A 23,945-nucleotide genomic window follows, 5' to 3' on the forward strand; every position below is an offset into this window, starting at 1 on the left:
CCCACACCAAAAAAAAACTTCATCATGAGGGCAAAAGCGAGATTAGATTAGTTAATTTACAATAAAGTCCTATTTCAAGTGAACTCTAGAGGATTGGTAGGATAAGGTAAAGAGGAAGAAGAGTGATACAGGCCAAGGGAATGGTATATGTAAACACTCTGCGTGAGAAAGAAGTGCAGTATGTTTGAAGAACTGAAAGAAATCCTATGTTTTTGGAGTAGAGAGTGTGAGAAGGAATGAGGCAGGAGGCAGGGCCAGAAAGAAAGTCAGGGACCTAAGCAGGTCATACAAGGAAGGTCTTACAGCCCAATTAAGGATTTAGGACTTTATTCTAAGAGTAAAGGGATACCACTGAAAGCTTTTACATTGAAGGAAAACATGATAAGGTTAACTTTTAAAAAACAAATCACTTCAGATACAGGTAAAGAACAGACTGGAAGAAGGCAAGAGCGGAGGTAAACATACCAATTAGGAGACTGTTGCAATAGTGCAAGTGAGAGATGATGGTAGCTTTGACTAGGGTTGTCGCAATGGGAGAGGTCAGAAATGAATAGATTGGAGAGAAGGAGGTAAAATCAATAGGACTTAATGATTTACTGGAAGTGAGCAGTAAGGAAGCAAGTGTCAAGGATGGTTGATCCCTCTGCTTTTGGCTTGAGACTCTGGATGGTTAGCCAAATAAGACAGTTGAGCCTGACGTGCTTGTGAAACACCCAAGTGGAGATATTGAATAGATAACTGCATACACTGTTTGGAGCTCAAAACAGGTGTTTGGGCTAGAGATATAAATCTAAGAGGTATGAATGTATACATGGTAACTGATGTCATGTGTTGGAATGGGAGCACTCAGGGATGGATTATGGCGTCATCGGAGAACAAGGCCTCGTACCAGGCCTTGAGGAACCTTAGTCTTTGAAGATCAGGTAGCGGAGAATAATCCAGTAAAGGACATGGAAAAGAACTAAATAGGGAGAGAAGGAAAACTAGTAAAGAATCATATCATAGAAGGGAAGGGAAAGACTATTTCAAGGGGGAAATTTTCAACATCGTTGAATACTGCTAAAAGGTCATGTAAGATGAGGATGGCAAACTTTCCACTGGGCCTATAAATCAACAGAACTGTTAGCAAATAGTAGGAATGGAGAATATTGAGATTTTGGTAAGGGCCATTTATTGAAGAGAGTTTGGAACAAAGTCCAGATAGAACAGGTTGAGAAACATGGGAAGTAGGTAAAATGTGTATGGACAACTGCTTTGCTAAATTTAGCTATGTTTTAGTTATATTTCGTCAACTACACTGCATAAGTTCCTCCTGACAAGAACCAAATTCTGTAATTTTTCCCTGTTAGGTATTGCTCAACATTGAGAACTCAGTAGTTATGCAATAAATACTAATTGAGTAAAGATGCCTTAATAAATTCAAGTTATTAGTTCATTTATCTAACAAACACTATTAAGCCCCAACTCATACCAAGCACTGTGCTCAGTATTGGAAATACAGGTGTGATCGAAAATAATCCTTGTCTCCAAAGAGATTATGAGGAGATATCTCAAGAATCACATTACAGTGTGTGGAGGGTTGACATGAGCCTGTAGATGCTTCTGGAATATATAGAAAAAGTACCAAATCCAGGCCAGATGTGGCAGAAGGTATCCCAGAAGAAGTGATACTTACTGTGGCTTAGAGATGGATATGAAACTAGTCAGTATATATGCATTATTATTATGCTTTAGGTTGAACAAAAGTAGAACCTGTTTGGACAAAGTCCTATGACATATATTTGGGTATAATACATAGTCATTCAAATGCTATAAAAACACATTTTCCTTATCTATCCACTCCCTTTTGGCATAATCTGTTTTACTGAACTGATGAAATATGATATTCAATGCAGATTCACAAGATGACGAATATTGATAATGTCACCTGGGGAGAAGCACCTGTGGGGTTTCCTAACATCATGTAAGCACAAGTGTTGTGTTTAGTAAAGAGGTGGCAGCTGTCTACCTGAGCAGACATCTGTCTTGGAAGTCACTGTCTCCTGGCAACTGACAAACACCCATATCAAGGATGAAACATTCCCTCGGTCTTGCCAAGCCCTAGTGCCGGCATCTTGTAAGGATGAGTTAGACATTTTGAGGGTTTTTGTTTGTTTGTCTGTTTGTTTGTTTTTAATACAAAAAGTAAATACTTTGAAGTAAAGCCTCAAACCCTTTGCAGATACCCCATTCCAATAGAAACATACACAACAGATTTGTGACATAGTCTGCATAAGTTCCTTGAACACTGTATATCAGTTCATTTGCAGATAATTATTATAAGTAAAATAAAGGCATGCATCTCTTTCCCTTTTAGTGTTTACTTGGTTTGTGTTTCCTTAATGCTTGAGCATTTATACTGACTTATTTTTCTTCTTTATGTAGCTGTGGCTGAAAAAGTGTTTCTCTGAAATATTTCTTTGTGATGCTTTGATTTCATGGACTAAATATTACATGATTAGCCCATAAGGCTAAAAAAAAAAAAAGGAGTCATAGGAAAAATGCCCAAAAGATATCTCAAGGTGTATCACAGACGCGCAGTGATAATAAATAAGCAACAGATACAGGGATCAGAGATCATTACCAAGCCAGAACTGGTTATGCATTGCTACACTGCCATACAGGAAAAGGTCCAAGTTTTTGCCGTGGGTCTCTTAAATATACTTCCTGGTTCATTTGAACTCTCATTCTAGGATTAGGACTGTGTATCAGGACTGGGGAGGAAACGAGAGGAAATTTATAGTATAATAGGCCCTTCTTCTCTGGAATAGTGTAAAATTCTAACATTAATAATTGTCTTCTGCAAACCTTCTTTTACTGCTTAAATGTGTTCATTTTTGAAAATATCATATAGTGAAATTGACCTTTTTGGTGCACAGTTGTACAAATTTCAACACATGTACATATGCGTTTAACCATCACCACCATCAGGCTATTGAAAGTTTGCAACCCTAATTTAAGAGCAAATTTTTTTCATTATCAATTCACAAGGCAGTAGTGACTTACAGAATATGTGTTCTCAAGCACTGGTAGAATCAAAAGTGAGAGGGAAAAGATACTGAAAGAAAGATGCTAAAAGAAAAGGAAATATGAAGAAAAGCAATGACACAAACATAACTCCTTATTGGTTTTGCAAAATTACATGTAAGGATTAAAGTCCGCTTCAGTTCTATACCTATCTTCCAGGAATTCTGATGAAATGCAATAAAAATATATTGCATGTGTACAACTTACAAACAACAGTAATATTTTATTTTTCAGATAAGTGGCTACTACTATGAAAATTGTTCCAGATTAGGAAGGAGTGTCTTCTCTATCTGTTGTCCTTAGACACCAAACAGAGATGAATCCCTTTTTGTGCTGGGAAGCAGGAAGAAGAAAACTTCAGATCAGGTTTAGACAGATGAACGTTTTAACATTATCATCAGAAGATAAAGTCTTGACAAACCAAACAAACATTTTATTTGTCTTTTTCTTGAAAATCAATAAGAAAAACTCTCATTCCCAAAACGAATGGACTTCTCCAAAGCTCTCCTGAATTGAGAACAACACAAACAATGATATAGTTCAGGGAATTTAAAAGCAGGACTCTTTTCGCTAGGATGCTGGGTATCCAAGCTTTAAGTCAATAGACATTGTGCTGTTGTAAAGCATCCCTAGGATTTCTGAATATTCTACAAAAACCTGACACTGTCCCAGGTTGACGTACATGTATAGATCTTGGATTTTAAGCATCTCTGATTATTTTAACTCTTTTATGAAATTCCTACATCAGTATCACTCCTACAGAAACTAGGCTCTTAACAAACCTCAAATGACTCTAAATATTCAAATTCCCAGTTCAAGAAGCATCAATGAAACAAACTAATCCTTGTCATATTATTGGTTGGCAATGGACCCTAGACCAGGGTTCTAGTCTGCCCATTACTATTCTTACTATAGTTATTGATAAACACCTAGGTTTACGCACTGATTGAGATTTACATATCCCTAACAGGGGAAAGGATTTGTCAATATATTGATTTACAGCCTTGACACAGTTTCCAATTTTAAGTTTTTTTATGGAACTAGATCTAAATACAAATCTAATTTATTTCTCTGCAAGAACAGATGGTGAACAGAAATGTTCTTTAAGCTATTTATTACATTTAATGACCCTGCTCCCTGCAGCTATTGGAACTTTTCACTAGTATTAAAACTCCCTTAATTTGGTTTTGCTAAATGATTGGTCTTGAAACTTTATTGTGCATAATAACCTCCTGTGGAACTTGTTTTAAATGCATTCCTTGAGGTTCTGATTCAGAAGATCTGAGGAAGAAGCTAGGAATCTACACTTTTAACCAAGCACCCAGGTAATTCTGATGTTATTGGCAAGTGACCACACTCTGAGAAAGACTGTTTGAACTGAAAATAAAAATTCCATGTCCACACATAAAATAAAACAAAAGAAGAGTTAATATACGTGTCTCTTACTTTATTCTAGAGGAACATATGTACCTAATTCCAAAAGAATGATCATTTAAGCTTCTAATTAGTTGCTTACCCTACAGGAAGTACACTAAAACAAGTCACACAGAATTAAAATATGAAGATTCAGGAAGCGAATCAGATTCAAAGTGTCTTATTTGTTGTTTTAGGTCTGAAAGAGACCAAACAGGGGTCAGATAATAGCAAACTACATCCTAGGGGCCAAATCTGGCTTGCTGCCTGGTTTTGTACAGCTCAAAAGCTAAGATTTTACATTATAAGATAGTTTTTAAAAATAAAAATAAGAATAATATTTTGTAGCATGTAGAAATTCAAATTAGTATTCATAAATAAAGTTTTATTAGAACACAGCCATGCTTATTCATTTACATATTGTCTATAGCTACTTTCATATAACAGCAGCAGAATTGAGTAGTTGCCACTCAATTTACCAGGCAAAAAGGTTTTAATTTTTATGTAATCAAATTTATCAATATTTTCATGACTTTGAGTCATGGTTCAAAAGGCTTTTCACTGGTTATAAAGAAATGTAACCCCTGGTTTCTTCTACTTTTTGAATGATTTCATTTTTTAAACACACACACACATACTTAGTAGGGTATATTATTATATGGACAAAAAAGCTGCAAATAAATCTAAAACCTCATTTAGTAGTTCCATTATTAGTAGGCTTGTTGGTATTATTATTTTGAAGCTATTTTATGTAAATTAATTATAGGATGAAACAAAAAAGTAGTTCTCTCAATCTTATTAGAAACCAAGATTTTCAGTGTAAAGAAAAAAAAAAGATACAAATATAAAATCAAGGAATCAGATATAAACCCTGAAACATTGTATTTGATATGAAATTATTAATACAAACTCATTTTAAAAAATTATGTGTTAGTTGTGAGAGAGCCTAGAAGTGATGACAATTCAATACTTATGAGCATTCCTAGTTCCTACATGACTGATCCCCTTAAAAGGAATGAAGAATCCTTAAAAAAAAATGCATGAAGCTTTAAAGACTTAAGAAGAAATGTCAGAAGAACACAAGAATCAAAGCTGGGTCAAGGTGAGCACGAAAAAGAAAAAATGACTACAATTGATTAAAATACATTGCATAAATACTAAAATCCATGTGGCTGTAATGATACTCAAAAAAGAACCCTTCGACAAAAGGGGGAAAATCTTTCATTTGCTGACACTAGAGGTGATTTTTGAGAGAGAGAGAGAGAGAGAGAGAGAGAGAGAGAGAGAGAGAGAGAGAATTCTGAAAATCTAGAATTAAAGGGAAAGAATGAAACATTTATTCTGTCTCACTAGTAGAAAGCATATTTCAATGTAACCAAATATATAGCAACCAAGTTGGATTTATTTCAGGAATTACAAGATAGCTCAAAATTAGGAAATCTATTAATAAAATTCATTACTAATGAACCTAGGGTAAAGGTCAAATGATCATCTCCATAGATGTTGAAAAAGCATTTGACAAAATCAACATTCTTGATTTTATAAAAATCACTCTATGAGATAGAAATTAGGTGCATTTTCCTTATGTGATAAAATATATCTTTTCAGATCAAATGGAGTAGAATTATGGTATACATAAATAATTTATTTAAGTTGTTCATGGTAAAGCAATAATAGAAGAATCATTTCTACTTAAAGCCATAAACAAGACAAGAATGCCTGTATCACCACTATCATTTAACATTGATTTGGAGGTAATAGCCAATGTAATCAGGTAAAAAAAGATGTTGGAAGTATAAAAATTGAAAAGAAAGATAGAAAACTCCTATTACTTGCAGACAATATGGTAGCATCGTTAGAAAAAACTAAGAAATCAACTAAAAATTTACTATGAACAATAAAATAACTCAGTAAGGGAGCAGAATACAAAAATATACGGAAATTAATAGCTGTTGTGTATTCAAAGTACATCTAGATAGAAAATGGAAGAAGAAAGTCCCACTTAACCATGGCAACAAAAAATGATAAAATAACTGGCAATAAATCTAACAAGAGATGCAAACCTATATGAAAAAACTTTAAGACAACACTGATGGATACAAAATGAGCAAATGGAAAAACACATGTTAGGTAGAAACACATTTTTTTTTTACTTTTTTTTTAAATTAAAATTTATTGGGGTGACAATGGTTAGTAAAATTACATAGGTTTCAAGTGCACAATTCTGTAATACGTCATCAATATATCACATTGGAAACACATTAAAGTTATCAGTTTTCTCTAAGTTAATGAATAAATTTAATCAGATTTCAATAAGAATTCCTATAAGTTTTTTTGGGTGTTCTCTCCCCCTCCTCTTTTTTTTAAATTTATTTTTTAAATTTATTGGGGTGACAATTGTTAGTAAAATTACATAGATTTCAGGTGTACAATTCTGTATTACATCATCTATAAATCCCATTGTGTGTTCACCACCCAGAGTCAGTTCTCCTTCCATCCCCCTCCTTTTTAAAGTAGATGAATCAATCCTACAGTTCACATTAAAAAAGTACACACACAAGAATAGACAGGAGTGATCAGAAAAAAAGATCAGAAAAATCCAAAAATACACTCCAAAATATATAGGAATTTAGTAATAAATGTTCATCTCAAAACAGTGGGGCAAAGATAGACTATTCAATAATTGTTATTGGGATCACTATGTAGCCATTTGGAAAATGATAAAGTTGGATCTATATCTTACATCTTACCCTAGGATGGTAATTCCAAATGGGTCAATATTTTAAATAAAAATTAAAATATAATTTTAGAAGACACTATGGGAGAATTCTTTTAATATTTTGAAATGTAACAATTACTCAAAATCCGGAAGCCAAAAATAAAAGTAAATAAATTCAACCATAAAGAAATAAAAAATCTTCTGCATGACAAAAGATAAATGGCAGGTGAAAAACACAGGAAAATATTTGTAACTCACCCACATTCTTTTACACAAAAGGAAGAAAATTAAGTATCCATATTTGTATTTGCTTATGTATGCATAAAGAAACTCTGGGAGGATTGGAAACTAAGAACATTAGTTATTTATGAGAGGTAGAGTACTGGCTAGACAGAGGATAGGGATAGGAAACTTATCACTGTATAGCTCTATATATTTTGGCTTTTGAACCAGGTGAATATGTTGCCTATCTGAAAAGTTAAATTTTGAAAAAGTCCCAACTCTCGTATAGCTTATTTTCCAGTGAAGGGAGATAGATAATAAATAAGCATACACTTGGGATCCTAATGAGATAACTAAATCCATGACTATAAGGAACTTATTTAATATACTTCATTACTGCCTTATAAATAGTGAAGCACTTAATAGTAGCTCAACAAATACTTTTTGAATAACTATAAAATTAATTATTTTAAATCCTCTTAAGTTTGTATGATTATGTTATTGTTTTACATGCTTTTCAATATAAAGAATATCATCAACTGAAAATATAACAAGTTGTGACAGATCCAAGATGGCAAAATAGATAAACACACTGTGTGCTTCCTTCCATGAACACATTAAAACTACAACTGAATTATGAAACAATCAACCTGGAAAACCATCTAAAGTCTGCCTGAACAGAAGTTTTATAACTAAGGATATAATTAAGGAGCCACGTTGAGACTAGTAGGAGTGGTAGAGACATGAGATGGGCTAACCCCAAACCTCTGTGTGGCGGTTGAGAATCGGGAGGGACAGCTCAGCCTTGGAAGTTCCCCACAGAGGAGCAAGCCCCAAACTGACCTCCCCAGCCCAGAGTACTGGTGCCAGGAAAAAGAGCCCCCACACCTGGCTGTGGAAAACCGGTGGGGATTCCGACCATCTGGGTGGGACAGAAGGCTGCAGGAAACCCAGATGTCCTCTTAAACAGCCTGCACACAGACTTGCTCACAATCACTCACCCTGGGCTCCCGTGAAGGGATGGTGACTCGGTGGGCATCAGAGGTATACAGGGGGGCAGACTGAGGTGTGTGGCTTTAAGACGAGGGCTGGAGGACAGTTGCCACTTTCCCTGTGAGGGGGCCTGCTCCTGTGCAGCTAATAGGTGGGTGCCATCATTCCTGTGTTGAGCCCTCCCCCACAGGGTAAATCTGAATCTGATTGGCCTGGTGAGCTCCAGTGCTCCACCCTAATGAGATTCGCTGGGAACCCGCCCCACCCAATACCCCCAAAGTACCTCCATCAGAGGTACTTTCTTGACAGCAGCCAGTCCCACCCACATTACACTCTTTCTCGGAAAACTATCTGAGTCCATGGACCCCAGGTGGGCAGCAACTAGCCTGGGTGTGCTGTGAGACTTTTGCTAAGTAGCTAGCTCCAGGCTCAGCACTGCAACCAAAGCAGAGTCTACATTAACCTGGTCACCACAACTCTTCCCACTCTAGTGACTCCTCCCTGAGGACCCGCCTCACCCAAATCACCTACCGCAAAAGGCTTTATCAATGGCTGAGCCTTAAGGAAGCTGGCAGGTGGCAGCAGACCTTGGGGTGTCCTTGCTTTTTGTGGAGCTACTCCAGGAAGCTCAAGGAACTTAGTGAGAACTTCAACAAAGAGATAGTAAGCATTAAAAAGGACACAAAACCATAAAAAAGAACCAGTCAGAAGTGAAGAGTACAATAACTGAAATGGAAAATGCACTAGAAGGAAACCCCAGCAGACTAGATGAACAGAGGATCAAATCAGCAATTTGGAAGACAAGGTAGCAGAAAACATCCAATTGGAACAGGAAAAAGAAAAAAGAATCCAAAAAAATGAAGCTTGTTTAAGAGACCTCTGGGACAACATCAAGTGTAACAACATTAGCATCATAGGGGTACCAGAAGGAGAAGAGGGAAAGCAAGAGATTGAGAACCTAATTGAAGAAATAATGACTGAAAATGTTCCTAACCTGGCAAAGGAAATAGAGATACAAGTCCAGGAAGTGCAGGAAGTCCCAAACAAGATGAACCCAAACAGGCCCACACTGAGACACATTATAATTAAAATGACTAAGGTTAAAGACCAAGAAAAACATTTTTTAAAGCAGCAAGAGAAGGCAGCTAATATCTTCTAAGGGAGCCCCCATAAGATTGTCAGCTGATCTACCAACAGAAACTTGGCAGGCCAGAAGGGATTGCCCCAAAATATTCAATTTGATGAAAAGCAAGGACCTACAACCAAGACTACTCTACCCAGCAAGACTATCATTTAAAATCAAACGACAGATAAAGAGCTAAGAAAAAGCTAAAGGAGTTCATCACCACCAGCAGTATTACAAAGAATGTTAGAGGGACTTCTTTAAGATGGAAAAAAAAATATCAAAATTATGAATAATAAAATGGCAATAGCTACATATCTATCAACAATTACTTTCAGTCTAAATGGATTGAATGTTTCAATCAAAAGATATAGGAGGGCTGAATGGATAAGAAAACAAAACCCTTACATATACTGCCTACAAGAGACTCACCTCAGGTCAAAAGACACACAGAGATGGAAAGTAAAAGGACAGAAAAAGTTATGTCATGAAAATGGAAATGAAAAAAAAAAAAATTTTAAAGCTGGGGTAGCAGTACTTATACCAGACAAAACAGACTTTAAAACAAAGGCAATAACGAGACAAAGAAGGACCCAGTAATCCCACTTCTGGGTATTTATCTGAAGAAATCCTAAATGGTACTTTGAGGGGACGTGTGCATCCATATGTTCATTGCAGCATTGTTTACAATGGCCAAGATGTGGAGACAGCCTGGAGTTGATGGAAGAATGGGTAAAGAGAAGGTGGTACATATATACAGTGGAATATTGCTTGGCCATGGAAGGGAATGGGTTCTTGCCATCTGCAGCAGCATGGATGGACCTGGAGGGTATTGTGCTGAGTGAGGTATGTCAGACAAAGAAAGACAGATGTAATGTGGTTTTGCTTATATGTGGAATCTAAAGAACAAAATAAACAAAAAAATGGAAACAAACTCATAAATACAGAAAACATTTTGATAGCTGCCAGATGGAAGAGGGGTGAAAAAAGGGGCAGGGATTAAGTACAAATTGGTTGTTAACAAAGTAGTTATGGGGATGTAGAGTATAGCATAAGGAATATAGTCAATAATATTGTAATAACTATGTATGGTGCCAGGTGGGTACTAGATTTATCAAGATAATAGATGGGAAGGGGTTGGGGACAGGGTGATAAAGGTGAAGCGATTAAGAAGTACAAATTGGTAGTTATAAAATAGTCATGGGGATGTAAAGTACAGCATAGGGAATATAGTCAATGATATGGTGAGAACTATGCATAGTGCCAGGTGGGTACTAGACTAGTCAGGGGGATCACTTCTTAAATTATATAAATGTCTAACCACTATCCTGTACACCAGAAGTTATATAAAATAATATTGAATTTCAATTATAATTGAAAAATTTAAAAACAGGGGGAAAAGTGAAGGGGAATAAGAGGTCCAAATTTCCAGGTATAAAACAAACAAGTTATGGGGATGGAATATACAGTATGGGGAATATAGTCAATAATATTGTGATAACATTGTACAATGTCAGATGGTTGCTGGGCTTATATCATGGTGGTTACTTCTTTAAGTATATAAATGTTGAATAATTATTGCATACCGCTGAAACTAATATAATATTGTATGTTAGCTATATTTTTAATAAAAATATTTTTTTAAAAAGAAAACACAACTAATTGTACCTGTTGCAGATAGAGCTGGGAACGTGTATCTTCAGATCTTCTGTGACATCTCTCATCGCACTTTGATAACCAGACATTCCTGAGTCTTTGATATAATAAGGATTGTTTCTCATTAAGAATTCCCCCAAATGATTAATCGGATCAAACTTGGTTGTAATATCAACTTCTTCCAAAAGCTTTTTTTTTTCCACTTGCATTAACATTTTTTCCATGCCAGGAACTAAGGTGGGTAGAAGTTTGTCAAGCAAATATACACGAGTGTTCAATGTCATGTTTTCAGTATTGAGCCACTCTTTGGGCAAATAATCCTTAGGGAGCTTTTTCCCAGCCTTTTTTTCTAGTTCCTTCTTCAGATTATCCTTATCTATTATTTTCTGCTGCATTGCCTGAGCTCTTGCCTCCACTCTTTCAAAAAGATGTTTTTTCCATGGTTGTTCTAGCTTTGAATCCATTACAGTTTCATCTAAATTAAAAACCACTTTCGCAGGTTTTCTAATCACAATATTCTTTGAGACTTCAATGTCAGAGTCCTTTTTTGAACCAGTTGAGATTTCTGGCTGCGCCTCCAGGTTTAATTCTAAGGGGGTGGGGGGGTAAGATGTAAGAAATATTAGAAGTAGATTTCAATCTATGTTACTTTTAATATTATTAGAAAAAAGTTATTTTATATCCCTTTATACGGTGTATTCAAACACAGCTGAAAGAAACAGAAAATCAGACAATAGTGACTTTAACCATAGGACATCTATTGTTGACTTAATCAGAAGTCATTCAGCAGCTCAGTGTTTTTCATTAAGTACCTAGCCTGTTTCATTATTCTTTATTCATTTCTTGTGCTTGTACCTCAGGATCACAAGATGGCTATTGCAGTGCCAGGCATCACTTGTTTGTAGGAAAAATGGACTGAGAGCAAAGGGGATTTCTCCTCTTGGGGTTCTGTTTTATTATTCAAGAAGAGAAGATTCCAGACTCCCTGCTCCAAGACTTTCCTTTACAGTTCATTGAACCCTAATTAGGTTACACATCCACCCCCTTGCTGGTAAAGGGAAAAGGGATTACTATGAATAGTTTTGACCATTCATAGTTTGTTCCTTCATGTCAGGGTTTAGATCAAGTTCTCCGATATCAAGGGATTTTCATTTTCTATAAAATTGAAGTTCAGTTGTCAGGCAAAAAGGTAGATAAATGTGTGCTGAGTGGGCGGTGCATGTTTAAATATATTTTTTCCCATGCTCATATTTCCAGGCTCTTGCATGTTTTCATTTTTAAAATGTACTTGGAAGCTATCAGACAAAAGGAGTGGACTAAGAACAGGCACCTACATCCCCTCCCTACCGTAATCTCTAGAAATGACAGAAAAGGCTGTGTGTATTTTCGTGTAAACATAACAATGCTGACGGTCATGAAGGGGGCCTTCAGGAGCCAGAAATTTTGAGTCTCTGAAAAATGTAAGGTAGGTGGGATTAGGTTAATTGATGAAAATATAGGACTAAAAATGTGCAGGAGAAAAATAGACACTGCGAAATTTGGGAGCAACTTTGAGGTGCCCCAAGTTCAAAGGATGTAGATATGGGCAACGGGAATGAATGACTTTTTGTGCATCTTTACCCTCTTTTGAGCTCCTCGCCAGGCACCAAAGGCATTCACCCCTGCATTGGGGCAAAGGGGCTTGAGATAGAGAGACTGGATAAGTCCGCTACGCACAGAGAAAAGGAATCGCTCACCGACTTCACTGTCCACACATCTCACCCCTCATTCACAATCACTGGCAGCAGGCTACAGAAAACAGAAATTTCATCCACAAAAAAAGCAAATAGGGATTCCTGAACGCAAATCTTAACACACACATAAGATTCACTAAATATTTCAAGAAAACTATCTCTGTGACTAAATTCAACAAATGCAACAATTAATACCACCCAAGGAAATACCATTAATAGAATAAATGTAAGGAGTCTCTAAAAGAATATTATAAAAAAGGAGAGAGAGAGCTTGGACACCTAGTGTTCAGATCTTGGTTGCTAATATCATTCTCCAATTAAAAACAAAATCAGGACTCATTGGAGAAATGGCTGATTTAAGTATATATATATGTCTTCCTCCCCCAAACCCAAAACCCCAGTCTAATCGTGATTAAAAACAAACAAACAAACAAACAAACAAACAAAAAACCTACAGGCAAAATCCCAACTAGGGAAATTCTACAAAAATACCTGATAGTGCTCCTTCACACAATTTTTATTTCTCTGGAGCATGTGATACTGGTGACCACTCCCTCTCTAGTGATATGTTCTTTTCATGGTCTGTCTGTTTGTTTGCCCAAATCTCTTCCAGGAGCCACCCTTCTCTTATTCTTAATCCCTTTGGTTTAGATGAGGCTGACCTCCCCATTTAGATCCAGGGATGGGTGGCGATCCAAATCTGACCACTGTCAAGGTCATTAAAAATAAGGAAATCTGAGAAACTGTTTGAACAAAGAAAAGTCTAATTATGTAGTCTACAAAGAAGCCCTTGAAAAGCCAACATTTAATCTAAAGAATGTCCTAAATCCAATAGTAGATAGTATTTATGAACCTCCCTCCTAAGTTTTTATTTCCTCCTTGGCTAGTTCTCTTATTCCAGTGTGGGGAAGTTGGGGACGGTAGTATACTGCTCTCCTTAACCACTATTTGTGTGTGTTGTGGGGCGTTTCTATTCTTTGTCACACTGCTCATTAATATACATTGCTTTTATTTTTATTTTAAATAAATGCGAAAGAGAGCAATTCTTTAAATCTGCAGGTTCTAATGTACTCTCTTTGTTTCTAACCTTTCCAGCATAACCCAAGGCAGATATTCCTCCTACTACTTTAAGAGTATGCTACAGATGTCTAGCAAATTAATATCTACCCACCTGCCATGGCTCATTAGTAAATTCATATGCGAATTAGGGCGTTCTCTATCTTTGTTGCAGCCTGTCAGTGCTCCTCTAGTGTGCTTGGCTATTCCAGGTTGCTAAGCAGTAATCCTAGCACTTACACTGCCCCACTAATATGCAGAATGGAAGTAGTTGTGTGTTTGGTTACAACTTTGTTCAAACACTTCTCTCTTAGGGCCATAAAACGAAGAAAAGAAAAGGAGGCACAGCAATCGCAGGGTTAATAAATCAGGATTTATTGAACAAGCCTATCTGCAGCTGTCTTGAGAGTGACCTCTGCTTTCAAGGGTCATAAATGACAGCACTGCCTCAAGGGCAAATTAATTCAGACATCCAATGGAATATAGTTTCAAACAGGTACTGGGGTTTTCAGTAGGCCAGTGTTTGGACCTTCCTAGACCTTTTACAGGTAGATTGATTCATTTATACGTGCACTCAATAAATAATTAGCAATGTCTCACTTCATGCCCAGCACTATGCTAAACACTGAAATTCTTTTTCAGGATTGTCTTCCTAAACTCTTTATAAAATTAAAAGCCTTTCAAATTGTCCCCCCACGTACACACCTTCACTCCTGTATTAATCCTCCTTCTAACATACAAAGACCTATTCAGGCACTCGGGGCATAAATGCTTTCAACTAAATAAGTAGGAACACAAAAGAATTCCTTATTCATATTTTGAAAGGTTCAGCCTCATAAGTGACTTTTATCATTTTTTTGCATTTAGTGCATGGCTGGCTGCTGGGCATGGCCTCAGTACAACAACCCTACTTACGGAAATAAATGGGAATGAATTACAAGCCACATTATCATTTGCCTTAGATTCTTTCTTCACAAGGAGGCATGTAACATGGGTGGGACTGGCTCCTGATTCAAATGGTGAAAATTGACCCGACAAGGTTATTTAACTAGATGTGTGAAGTTCTCTTTAAACACAGGCCCTGTCTGAAACTTAGCTGTCTTGGTCTTATCAGAATGTCTTACCACTTCTACATACTGTGGAATGACTACTGGGAAAGCAGAGGAAAAGCAGCACTATGAAACACTGCTAGAATGAAAATTCAATAGCTATAGGAAAAAGCATTTTCCTACAAAACTGTGTTAATCGTAGGGCTGTATTAATGCAACAGAACTGAACAAATTGATAGTAAAAAAAAAAAAATTCTCAAAATACAAGTTAAGCTCTGTCATGCGGGGGACCCTGTGGGGTCTCTGGTCCCGCTCCCCACACAAGAACGCAGGACATGGTGAGGCCAAAAAGGAACACCCACGGAGCCATAGGCAGGGGAGTCATACCACTATATTCTCTCTGGCAGCACTATACTCTCACTGGAGGCTGGATCCACACTGTCCGCAAACCGCCATCCACACTTGCCAGCCCAGCCACCATCTTCTTGCTAGCCCCCATTCTTTTCTGTCTTCTTCTCTCTCTCCTAGCGTAGCCACAGCAGTTATATTGTGGCCAATGGCTCACTGGTTACAGCTGACGGCCAACTAGCCACAGCTGATGGCCATGCAATCACAGTTGGCCATTTACTACCTGAGCCAGTACCTGTCTATGTGAGGCCGAGAGCCTGGAAACTACTTTCTGGGGCTCTGCCCCCACACTCCACCCCTACAGGCTCTCGCCTCACAATCTACGCGACAAGCGTCTTCCGCGAGGGGACCTGTGCAAGGAGCCTGGGGGTGAATGCAATATCCTGGACACAGCCAGGCTCTCTGGGCACAGCCAGGGTTTCTCAGGGCACCACCAGTGCTTCTGGGCACGGCCAGACTTCCTGGACTTCTTAGGGTACCACCTGTCTTCCCGGACACAGCCAGGGTTTCTCAGGGCACCACCAGTACTTCTGGGCACGGCCAGACTTCCTGGACTTCTTAGGGTACCACTAGTTTCCCCGGGCACAGCTAGGATTTCTCAGGGCACTGCCACTCTCTCTGGGAACAGCCCGACTTCCTGGGCACAGCCAGGGCTCTCAGGGCACTGCCACTCTCTCTGTGCCTCTCAGGGTACCCTGCTGGAACAACAGCGACTCACAATCAAGGTGCTTACATATTCTCAATGGCGGCCAGTCAAGAGACAAAAGCAAATATCCCCCAGTTCCACTACAAGGTGGTAAGTTCCCAAACAAACAGTCAAGCTGTCCATTAAATTAGGGATGGAAGGCAATTCCCCATAGTCCATAGTCATTTCGCCAGGGCTGTCCTAGGGGTGAGGGATGATCTTGACCTCACCCTCATCTCCCACACAGGACTCAGCAAGCATTACCTCCTGGGACTACAAGTCCCACATCCGGGCTGCCTGAGCAGGAACTTCCCCGGCCCACAGGGCTGCAATGACCTTCGCTTTCTCTGGCCTGTGCTGGTTGGGGAACCGTCCACATCTTTCCACCTCTCCACGGGGCTCCATCTCTCCAGCAGCTGCATGGCTTTTCCTGTGCTGGTGGGAGAACCGTCCACGTCCTCCCACCCCTCCACGGCGGTCCAGCTCTCCGGCAGCTGCTCCTCCTGGTCTTCCTGAGACTGAGTGTTCATACACACAAACTGCTCCACCGTCCTTTGGAGAACTTTGGCCGGCACCATACCCTGCTCGCTGCGCCATTTGTCGTGCAGGGAGGCCTGCGGGGTCTCTGCTCCCGCTCCCCATACAAGAACGCAGGATATGGTGAGGCCAGAAAGGAACACCCACGGAGCCATAGGTAGGGGAGTCATACCACTATATTCTCTCTGGCGGCACTATACTCTCACTGGAGGCTGGATCCACACTGTCCGCAAACCGCCATCCACGCTTGCCAGCCCAGCCGCCATCTTCTTGCTAGCCCCATTCTTTCTCTCTCTTCCCTGCTAGCACAGCCACAGCAGTTATATTAGTGGCCAATTGCTCACTGGTTACAGCTGACGGCCATCTACTACCCGAGCCAGCACCTTTCCACGTGAGGCTGGGAGCCTGGAAACTACTCTCTGGGACTCTGTCTCCACATGTATGTATGGGGTGGTGGTGGTACAGGGTGGGAGTGAGGAAGGAAGTACATAATATCAAGAAACTGTGTCGGGGGTGAGACAGGTGGAGAGGGACTTGACAAGCAACTTTTTAAAGGTTAGTGAAGCTGTGTGAAAATCGTACTAAATTTACAATAAAGACAGAATAAGTGTTGGAAAGTTTGTTTCTTAATGTGTATGTATTGAAATATGTATTAATAAGAAGAAATAGGAAAATCACTGCTTTTCATTGGTTTATAAGACAAAAATAACAATAAAAATAACCACTGGAGAAAAGCAAGCACCTAAAATTTATTTTAGCATCTATATGTAATAGCAATTTATAGTGTTGAAGACGCTTTAATAATTATTATTGTAATCAGCCAAGCACAGCCTATCACATACTAAACACTCATAAATGGAATTGAAGGGAATTTTAATTAATTGAAATACAAATTAAAATTGTTAAATTTTAAATACTGTAAAGAGTTTCTGTCATAGGATTTCACTAAGTATCTGAAGTTAGAAGAACTAGTGAAAGGAATGAATGTCTTGCCCACTTATTTGTTGCCTTCTTGACCCTATAAATTTTCTTTTTTTTTTTCAGCTTGTTTTTTAAAATAAAAGTTTATTGGGGTGACAAATGTTAGTAGTTACATAGGTTTCAGGTATACCCTATAAATTTTCAATCAGCATAATTATATGGGATTTCATTTAAGGATGGGACTAGAAGTCAAACAGAACAAATGTGTGGTCAAGTACAGGAATAAAAAAAAAACAATAAGCAGGTTCAATCACTAGGGATCCTCATTTTGTTTGTATTAATAGGTTTTCAGGTGTGTGTCAGTCAGAAATCTTAGCTAATTTTCTGTTTAAGTACAAGATGAATAGACATAAAGTTGCCTCAAAAGTATTAATAGAAGGTGAAGGAAATACATTTTAAACTATTTCCCAAGCTGCATTTAAAATACCCCTAGGATTATGTTTTTAAAGGGCAAAATCATGAAGACTGTATCCCTAAAGAAAACTTAATAGTTTTCAATTCTATTGTATAAAGGAAAAGCTGGTTCTCTACCTGCCGGTTCGATTTCATTTGTTGCTTCTTTTGCTACATGGTTGCTAGTGTCTAATGCAGAACTGTCTGGTGGATTCTGTGAACTCTGAAAGGAAAAAAGAAACATCAGTTGCTTTCCTTAGAATTGCATAACAATTCCCAATTAAAGAATGCAGATAAATGCCTTGTAGGAGTTACCAAACATTCCTACTTAACTTTGCTAGGATTTAATGCTGTATATTAGAAGCAAAGCAGTAATCACAGTCTATTTACTGCATTCACAAGATAAAATACATTGGCTCAACATGTTAGTGCATCTTCCTATTGCTAACAAAGCAATATGCTAAGAATATTATCCTAGATATACACTATTCCTTGAATTATACAATACTTTCTAGAAACATAATTTGAGACCACAGAATAGTGAAATCAGACATTTGAACATGCTATTTTCTTTTACTGTTAGAATCATCTTCCGTCTTTGTGGTGGAAAGAAAAGCATTTACATTTTAATTGAGGAAATTAAAGGTTAATGTTATGAATAAATAGTGGCAAATAGCTTTTGTATTCATGCTTATGTACTTTTAAAAGAATAAGAATATTTTTAAGACTCACATTAGTCAAGTTAATGGTGAACCAATATAACTATTTTCAATTGCCTCCCCTTTTCTATAAAATGTTTTCTCATATGTCTTGTATTAATAAACACAAAATTACTTAAATGATTAACATAGAAGTTACGTTTTCAGAATGATAGTGAAGTTACCCTGAAAACTGATGGTTATTGTACTTCGGGTAATAGTTCTGATTTTAGAAAGCAACCTTTATTTATCTATAATCATAGTAACTCTTAACAAATTATCTATGGAAGACTCCTGCAATATGCCTAAGTCAGTCAGCTTGATCAAAATGAGTTTGGCCTTTTCCATTTGACACTTTATCTGTTTGAATACCCACATCTTTTCTTTTCCTTCTTTCTTCTGAACATTAATTTTGTGTCCAGTTTACTCTCCCACATTAACATCTGATTATTCATGAATACTCTACCTCAATAGGCTCTTTCACTTCGGTTGCTTCCTGTTTATTTTCTTTGTGTTCATTTCCATTTTCCTGGGCAGAAAATGGCAGTGTTAGTAAGTGGTATCCAAAAGGAACTGGAGATAAAACTAACATCTTATACTCTAGTATAGCAAGCTTTTTATGTAAAAAAAAATTCACATAATGAGTAAACATCACACCAAATAAAATCATGCCAAGAAGTTGTATTAACAAATTCAAACAGTAACAGGCATGTTAAATATAAGGAATGCTAACCAATTAGAACCAAGTAGAAACAGGACACTGCTTCTTAGTGGATCCCCCTTATTCAGCATTTTTGTCAAAATGCTGATGCAGAATACTTCAACTAAAAAGAGAAATAATTAAGTGATAGAATATGATATTGCCTCTCAATTTTCCTAAGAATGTTGAATCTCAAATCCTCTCAGGGTCAAATGGTTAGGAACCTATTTAGGCCACATACCTGAGCAGGTTTGGGTTCCTCTTCAGATGCTGACTCACTCATCTGGACCACTGAAAGATATCACCAAATGACAGGGTAAAGGATTATCAGACCATTATTGATAACAAAAAGAGAAAAAATAGTAACAACAAAAAGTACTCTGAAAGATCAAAATCTCCCCCACCCCCACCACATCCCACCATTCTATTGAATGGCAATAAGTTCTCAACTGCTAAATGTTTCAAACTGTACTACTGTTATTACTGTTATTACTGTTATTACTGACCAAAGCTAGATTAATGCTAGGCTAGTGCTCAGGGAGGCAATAAAAGGGAGAAAAGAACTAAAAAATAGCCAGAAAACAATAAGATGACATTAGTAGTAAGCCCTTAGCTATTAATAATTACTCTAAATGTAAATAGATTAAATTCTCCATCAAAATGCACACAATGGCTGGATGGATTAAAACAAAACAAGACCCAACTATATGCTGCCTACAAGAGACATTAGCTTTAAGGGCACATAAAGGCTCAAAATGAAAGGATGGAAAAAGTTATCCTGTGCAAATGGAAACCAAAAGAGAGCAAAGGCAGCTATACCTGTATCAGACAAAATAGACTCTATGCCAAAAACTGTAACAAGAGATAAAGTCATTATATAATGATAAATGGGTCAATTCATCAAGAATTATGGGTTACAGAATGACAATATTAATTGAATTAACAGCCCAGCCATGTGAAAATTGGGGCACTGATTGGGAAAAAGGGTACTCTGAAATTTGGAATAGGGACATTTAGTTGGACTAGGAAACTGATAATTTCAAACTCCTGAGTCACCCTGAGCCTCTTTTGCCAATGGAAACAGTTAGTCCTCCTGTATTTGTGGAGATTAGCCTTCTCTTAATTGCAAATCTTGTGATAATCTCATCTGGGGCAATTGCCTTGCAAGGGGATGCCCATTTTACTCAAGACTCATCAATACCTCTTCTTGCTTCTAGTAGAATCATAATTAAAATCAGATCTTAAAATGCTCCAGCAGGGAAAGTACAAAGTCTGACCAGGAGGTAATAGCTTTCACAGCAACAGATTTTCACTATTTGCTTATATAGTGGCAGAAACCCAGGGAATATGTGATCATTTGTTATAATACCCAGCAGAGTATATTATAAGGAAGTTAAAGCAAGGAGCACGGAATATAGTACGGGGTTGGTTAGAATTTTTTTATACGGCTACTCTTATCAGAAATTAATGTGTTAATGTGTTAGCATCTCCAGCTGGAAGTGACACTAACCATTTACTTGGTAAGTTTACTGAAACTTAGACTCCACAGTGGCCTATGTTTAACTGAGATACCAGAACTTCCCTGGCATAATATAAGAAGAAATCCAAAGGCTTAGGGAGACAGGAATGTTGGAGTAGATTTATCACCTATGACCTGCACTTCCACTCCCCCCAAGTACATCCTCCTAGAGGACTCTGGGGACATTCCTTTACTAAGGTATAAAAAGCACATTAGAGAATATATACTTGCATCCTTGAAAAGCTCTATGGTGGCTTTCTTCTGTAGGTTAGACATGATGTGATGACCCATGTCAAAGTAGCTGAGGCCAAATGTCAGTGGTGGGTACATTTACCATAAAGAGAGGTAGAGACATAGTGGTAATCAGATGCTTTGACCCTTAGTGATCTTTGTGGTTAAATAATTATGGTGTCCCTAGGAATAAAATAGATGGCCAGCCTACTAAAATGTTGATGATCTACACATAATATTAAAAATCCACATATGGTGGCCAAAAATATGACTTTAGTCACCACAATGGAGAGTTTTGATTTCTCACTGAGTTTCCAGATCTAAGCCCCTTTATTAAAAGGAAGGCTAGCGTCCCTAAAGGAAGAATTCTGCTGCATTGCCATTAGTATATACTGAAAATCTTCCTCTAAGTCTTCTCCACAGGGACCTGTGGCCGTTTCCTAAAGTGACTGTGTGCTAAGGAAAAAGAAATATCCAAGTTATTCAGGGATTTCTAAACATTGGCACTAAATTGATGTTAATTCCTGGGGACACAAAATGCAACTGCTGTCTACCAGTTTAAGTGGGGGCTTAGGTGAACAGGTGAGAGATGGCGTCTTAAGTTTAAATCACAGTGAGCTGAGTAGGTCCATAGAACGACTCCCTGGTAATTTCATCAGTTCCTGGATGTATAATTAGAATACATACCTAGTAACTAGCAGAACTTCCATATTGCTCTCCCTATCCTGGAATAAGCACCATTATAGTATGAAGGGACAAGTTCAAGCCCTTAGGAATCCCCTCCCCCACATACACACATACCAGGAGACTAAACAAAAATTATTGCTTTCTTCGGATGGCAGAATGGGGAATTACAGAGATTAGTGACACCAACACAGATTTGAAAGAAGCAGGGGTGATGAAACCTATTTCACGCCAATTTAACTTGTCTGTTGGACCTGTGAAGAAGGTGAACAGATCTTAGAGAATGATTGTGGAGTATTATAAATTTAATCAGGTGATGCCTCCAATTACAGCTGCTCTTCCATATGTAGTATCTTTACTGGAGCAAATCAACACAGCCCCTGCCACCTAGTATGCAACTATATTTCCATACAAATAGGCAAGGAACACCAGAAGCAATTTGCCTTTACTTGGCAGGGCCAACAATATAACTTCACAGTCTTGCCCCAGGGCTACATCAATTCTCCTGCTCTCTGCTGTAATATACACCACAGAGGTATTGAGCATCTTGACCTTCCAATCAGCATTGAGTTGGTCCAGTACACTGATGACACTATGCTGATTGGGTCTGGGAAGCAGGAAGTAGCAAGTGGGAAAAAAGTAAGACTCAAATATGATTTATACATGTAAATTTTGAATTGTGAAATTGTTTTAAATTTATCACCTGATTGTATAAAATAAGTTATCAATAATGACTACCAAGTGATCATTGTTCAACTGTCTTGTTCAGGAATTATATAGTCATTTCGATCATAAAACCCCACATAAAAATAAAAAATTATGTTTATAAGAAGCAATCTCAGGTTTTTCATTAGTTTTGAGAATTTGGAGACTTACATAGTAAATTCAACACTTATCATCCTTAATACATTTACTTTATTTTCTCATTATAATTATATTATAGAAACAAAACAATTTCTTTTGTTCACCAAGTCCCATATAGTTGCTTCCAAATCCCCTTTATCCCAGTATGCTGCACAAATATCATCATTTCTATGGATGTCATGATATGAAAAAAAGTTGAGAAGCACTGCTTTAAACTTTAGATCAGATTGTTAGCCTGGATGGATTTCTGTGTGTGTGTGTGTGTGTGTGTGTGTGTGTGTGTGTGTGTGCGCGCGCGCGCGCGCGTACGTATGCGTGATGCAGGGTCTCTGCTCCCGCTTCCCACCTTAGAACACAGGACATGGCGAAGCCAAAAAGGAACACCAACGGAGCCATGGATAGGGGTCATACCACTATAGTCTCCCTGGTGGCTGGGTTGGAGACACAGAAAGCAGGAGCCCCACGATCCTTAACCTGCCGCCTACTTCTCTGCCAACCAACTGACCCCCCATCATAGATGTGGCAGTTATATCAGTGGCTAATGGCTAACTGGTTATAGCTGATGTCCAACTAGTCACAGCTGATAACCATCTACTACCCGAGCCGGCACCTTTCCATGTGAGGCCAAGAGCCTGGAAACTGCTCACTGGGACTCTGTCCCCACAGTGTGTGTGTGTGAAATATACAAATGTATCTTTCTGGAGAGATGGTTAATAATTTTCATCAGATTCTCAAGGCTTAAGAACCAGGTGATCTCAGGAATTTCAAAAGTTCCCCTATAATTTCACCCCCAAAGAAGTGATGATACAGGTTAAGGTTAAGTGAACTCCAAGGGCACAAATAGGCTTCCATTTTCACAGGTGGGAAGAAGAAAGGTGCTATAAATGAAACTAGGAGGACTTTTATCTCTTTGGCTCACTCTTTTGGGAATGCTGCTCTTGGCCTCTATCTCTTCAAATTCAACTAGCATAGTAAGGAGATTCTAGGATTTTCTCTCTATTTGAAGTAGATACCTCCTTCCTTAAGTCACCAGAAAACCAAGCAGGAACCAGGGTGGAATAGGTATAAATGGGGCAGACAGCATGGATTTCAAATGCTCACATGTGATCTAGCTCAGTTCACAAAGTAGCTATATTGGGATCTGTAGTCAAAGCCTGAAAGCCAGTATCATAAAGAGCACATTTCCCAGACCTTCTCCTCTGTGTTTCTAAAACA

The 23,945-nt window shown here is 38.0% G+C and overlaps 1 protein-coding gene across 1 annotated transcript in view; it reads right to left on the reverse strand.

Moving 5' to 3' along the window:
* The window catches only part of EFCAB5 (EF-hand calcium binding domain 5), a 96,812-nt gene that overhangs the window by 69,801 nt on the left and 3,066 nt on the right, over positions 1 to 23,945 (reverse strand). Inside the window, exons 2-5 of the mRNA XM_088802021.1 lie at positions 19,674 to 19,723; positions 19,199 to 19,261; positions 18,173 to 18,257; positions 11,205 to 11,781 (exon numbers count right to left, since the gene is read on the reverse strand). Coding sequence (XP_088658147.1) covers positions 11,205 to 11,781; positions 18,173 to 18,257; positions 19,199 to 19,261; positions 19,674 to 19,715 — 767 coding nt within the window. The 5' untranslated portion in view covers positions 19,716 to 19,723. The remainder of the gene's footprint in view (positions 1 to 11,204; positions 11,782 to 18,172; positions 18,258 to 19,198; positions 19,262 to 19,673; positions 19,724 to 23,945) is intronic.

Source organism: Rhinolophus sinicus, chromosome 12 (genome assembly GCF_057876585.1).
Source record: "Rhinolophus sinicus isolate RSI-liver-muscle chromosome 12, RSI-T2T, whole genome shotgun sequence".
NCBI lineage: Eukaryota > Metazoa > Chordata > Mammalia > Chiroptera > Rhinolophidae > Rhinolophus > Rhinolophus sinicus.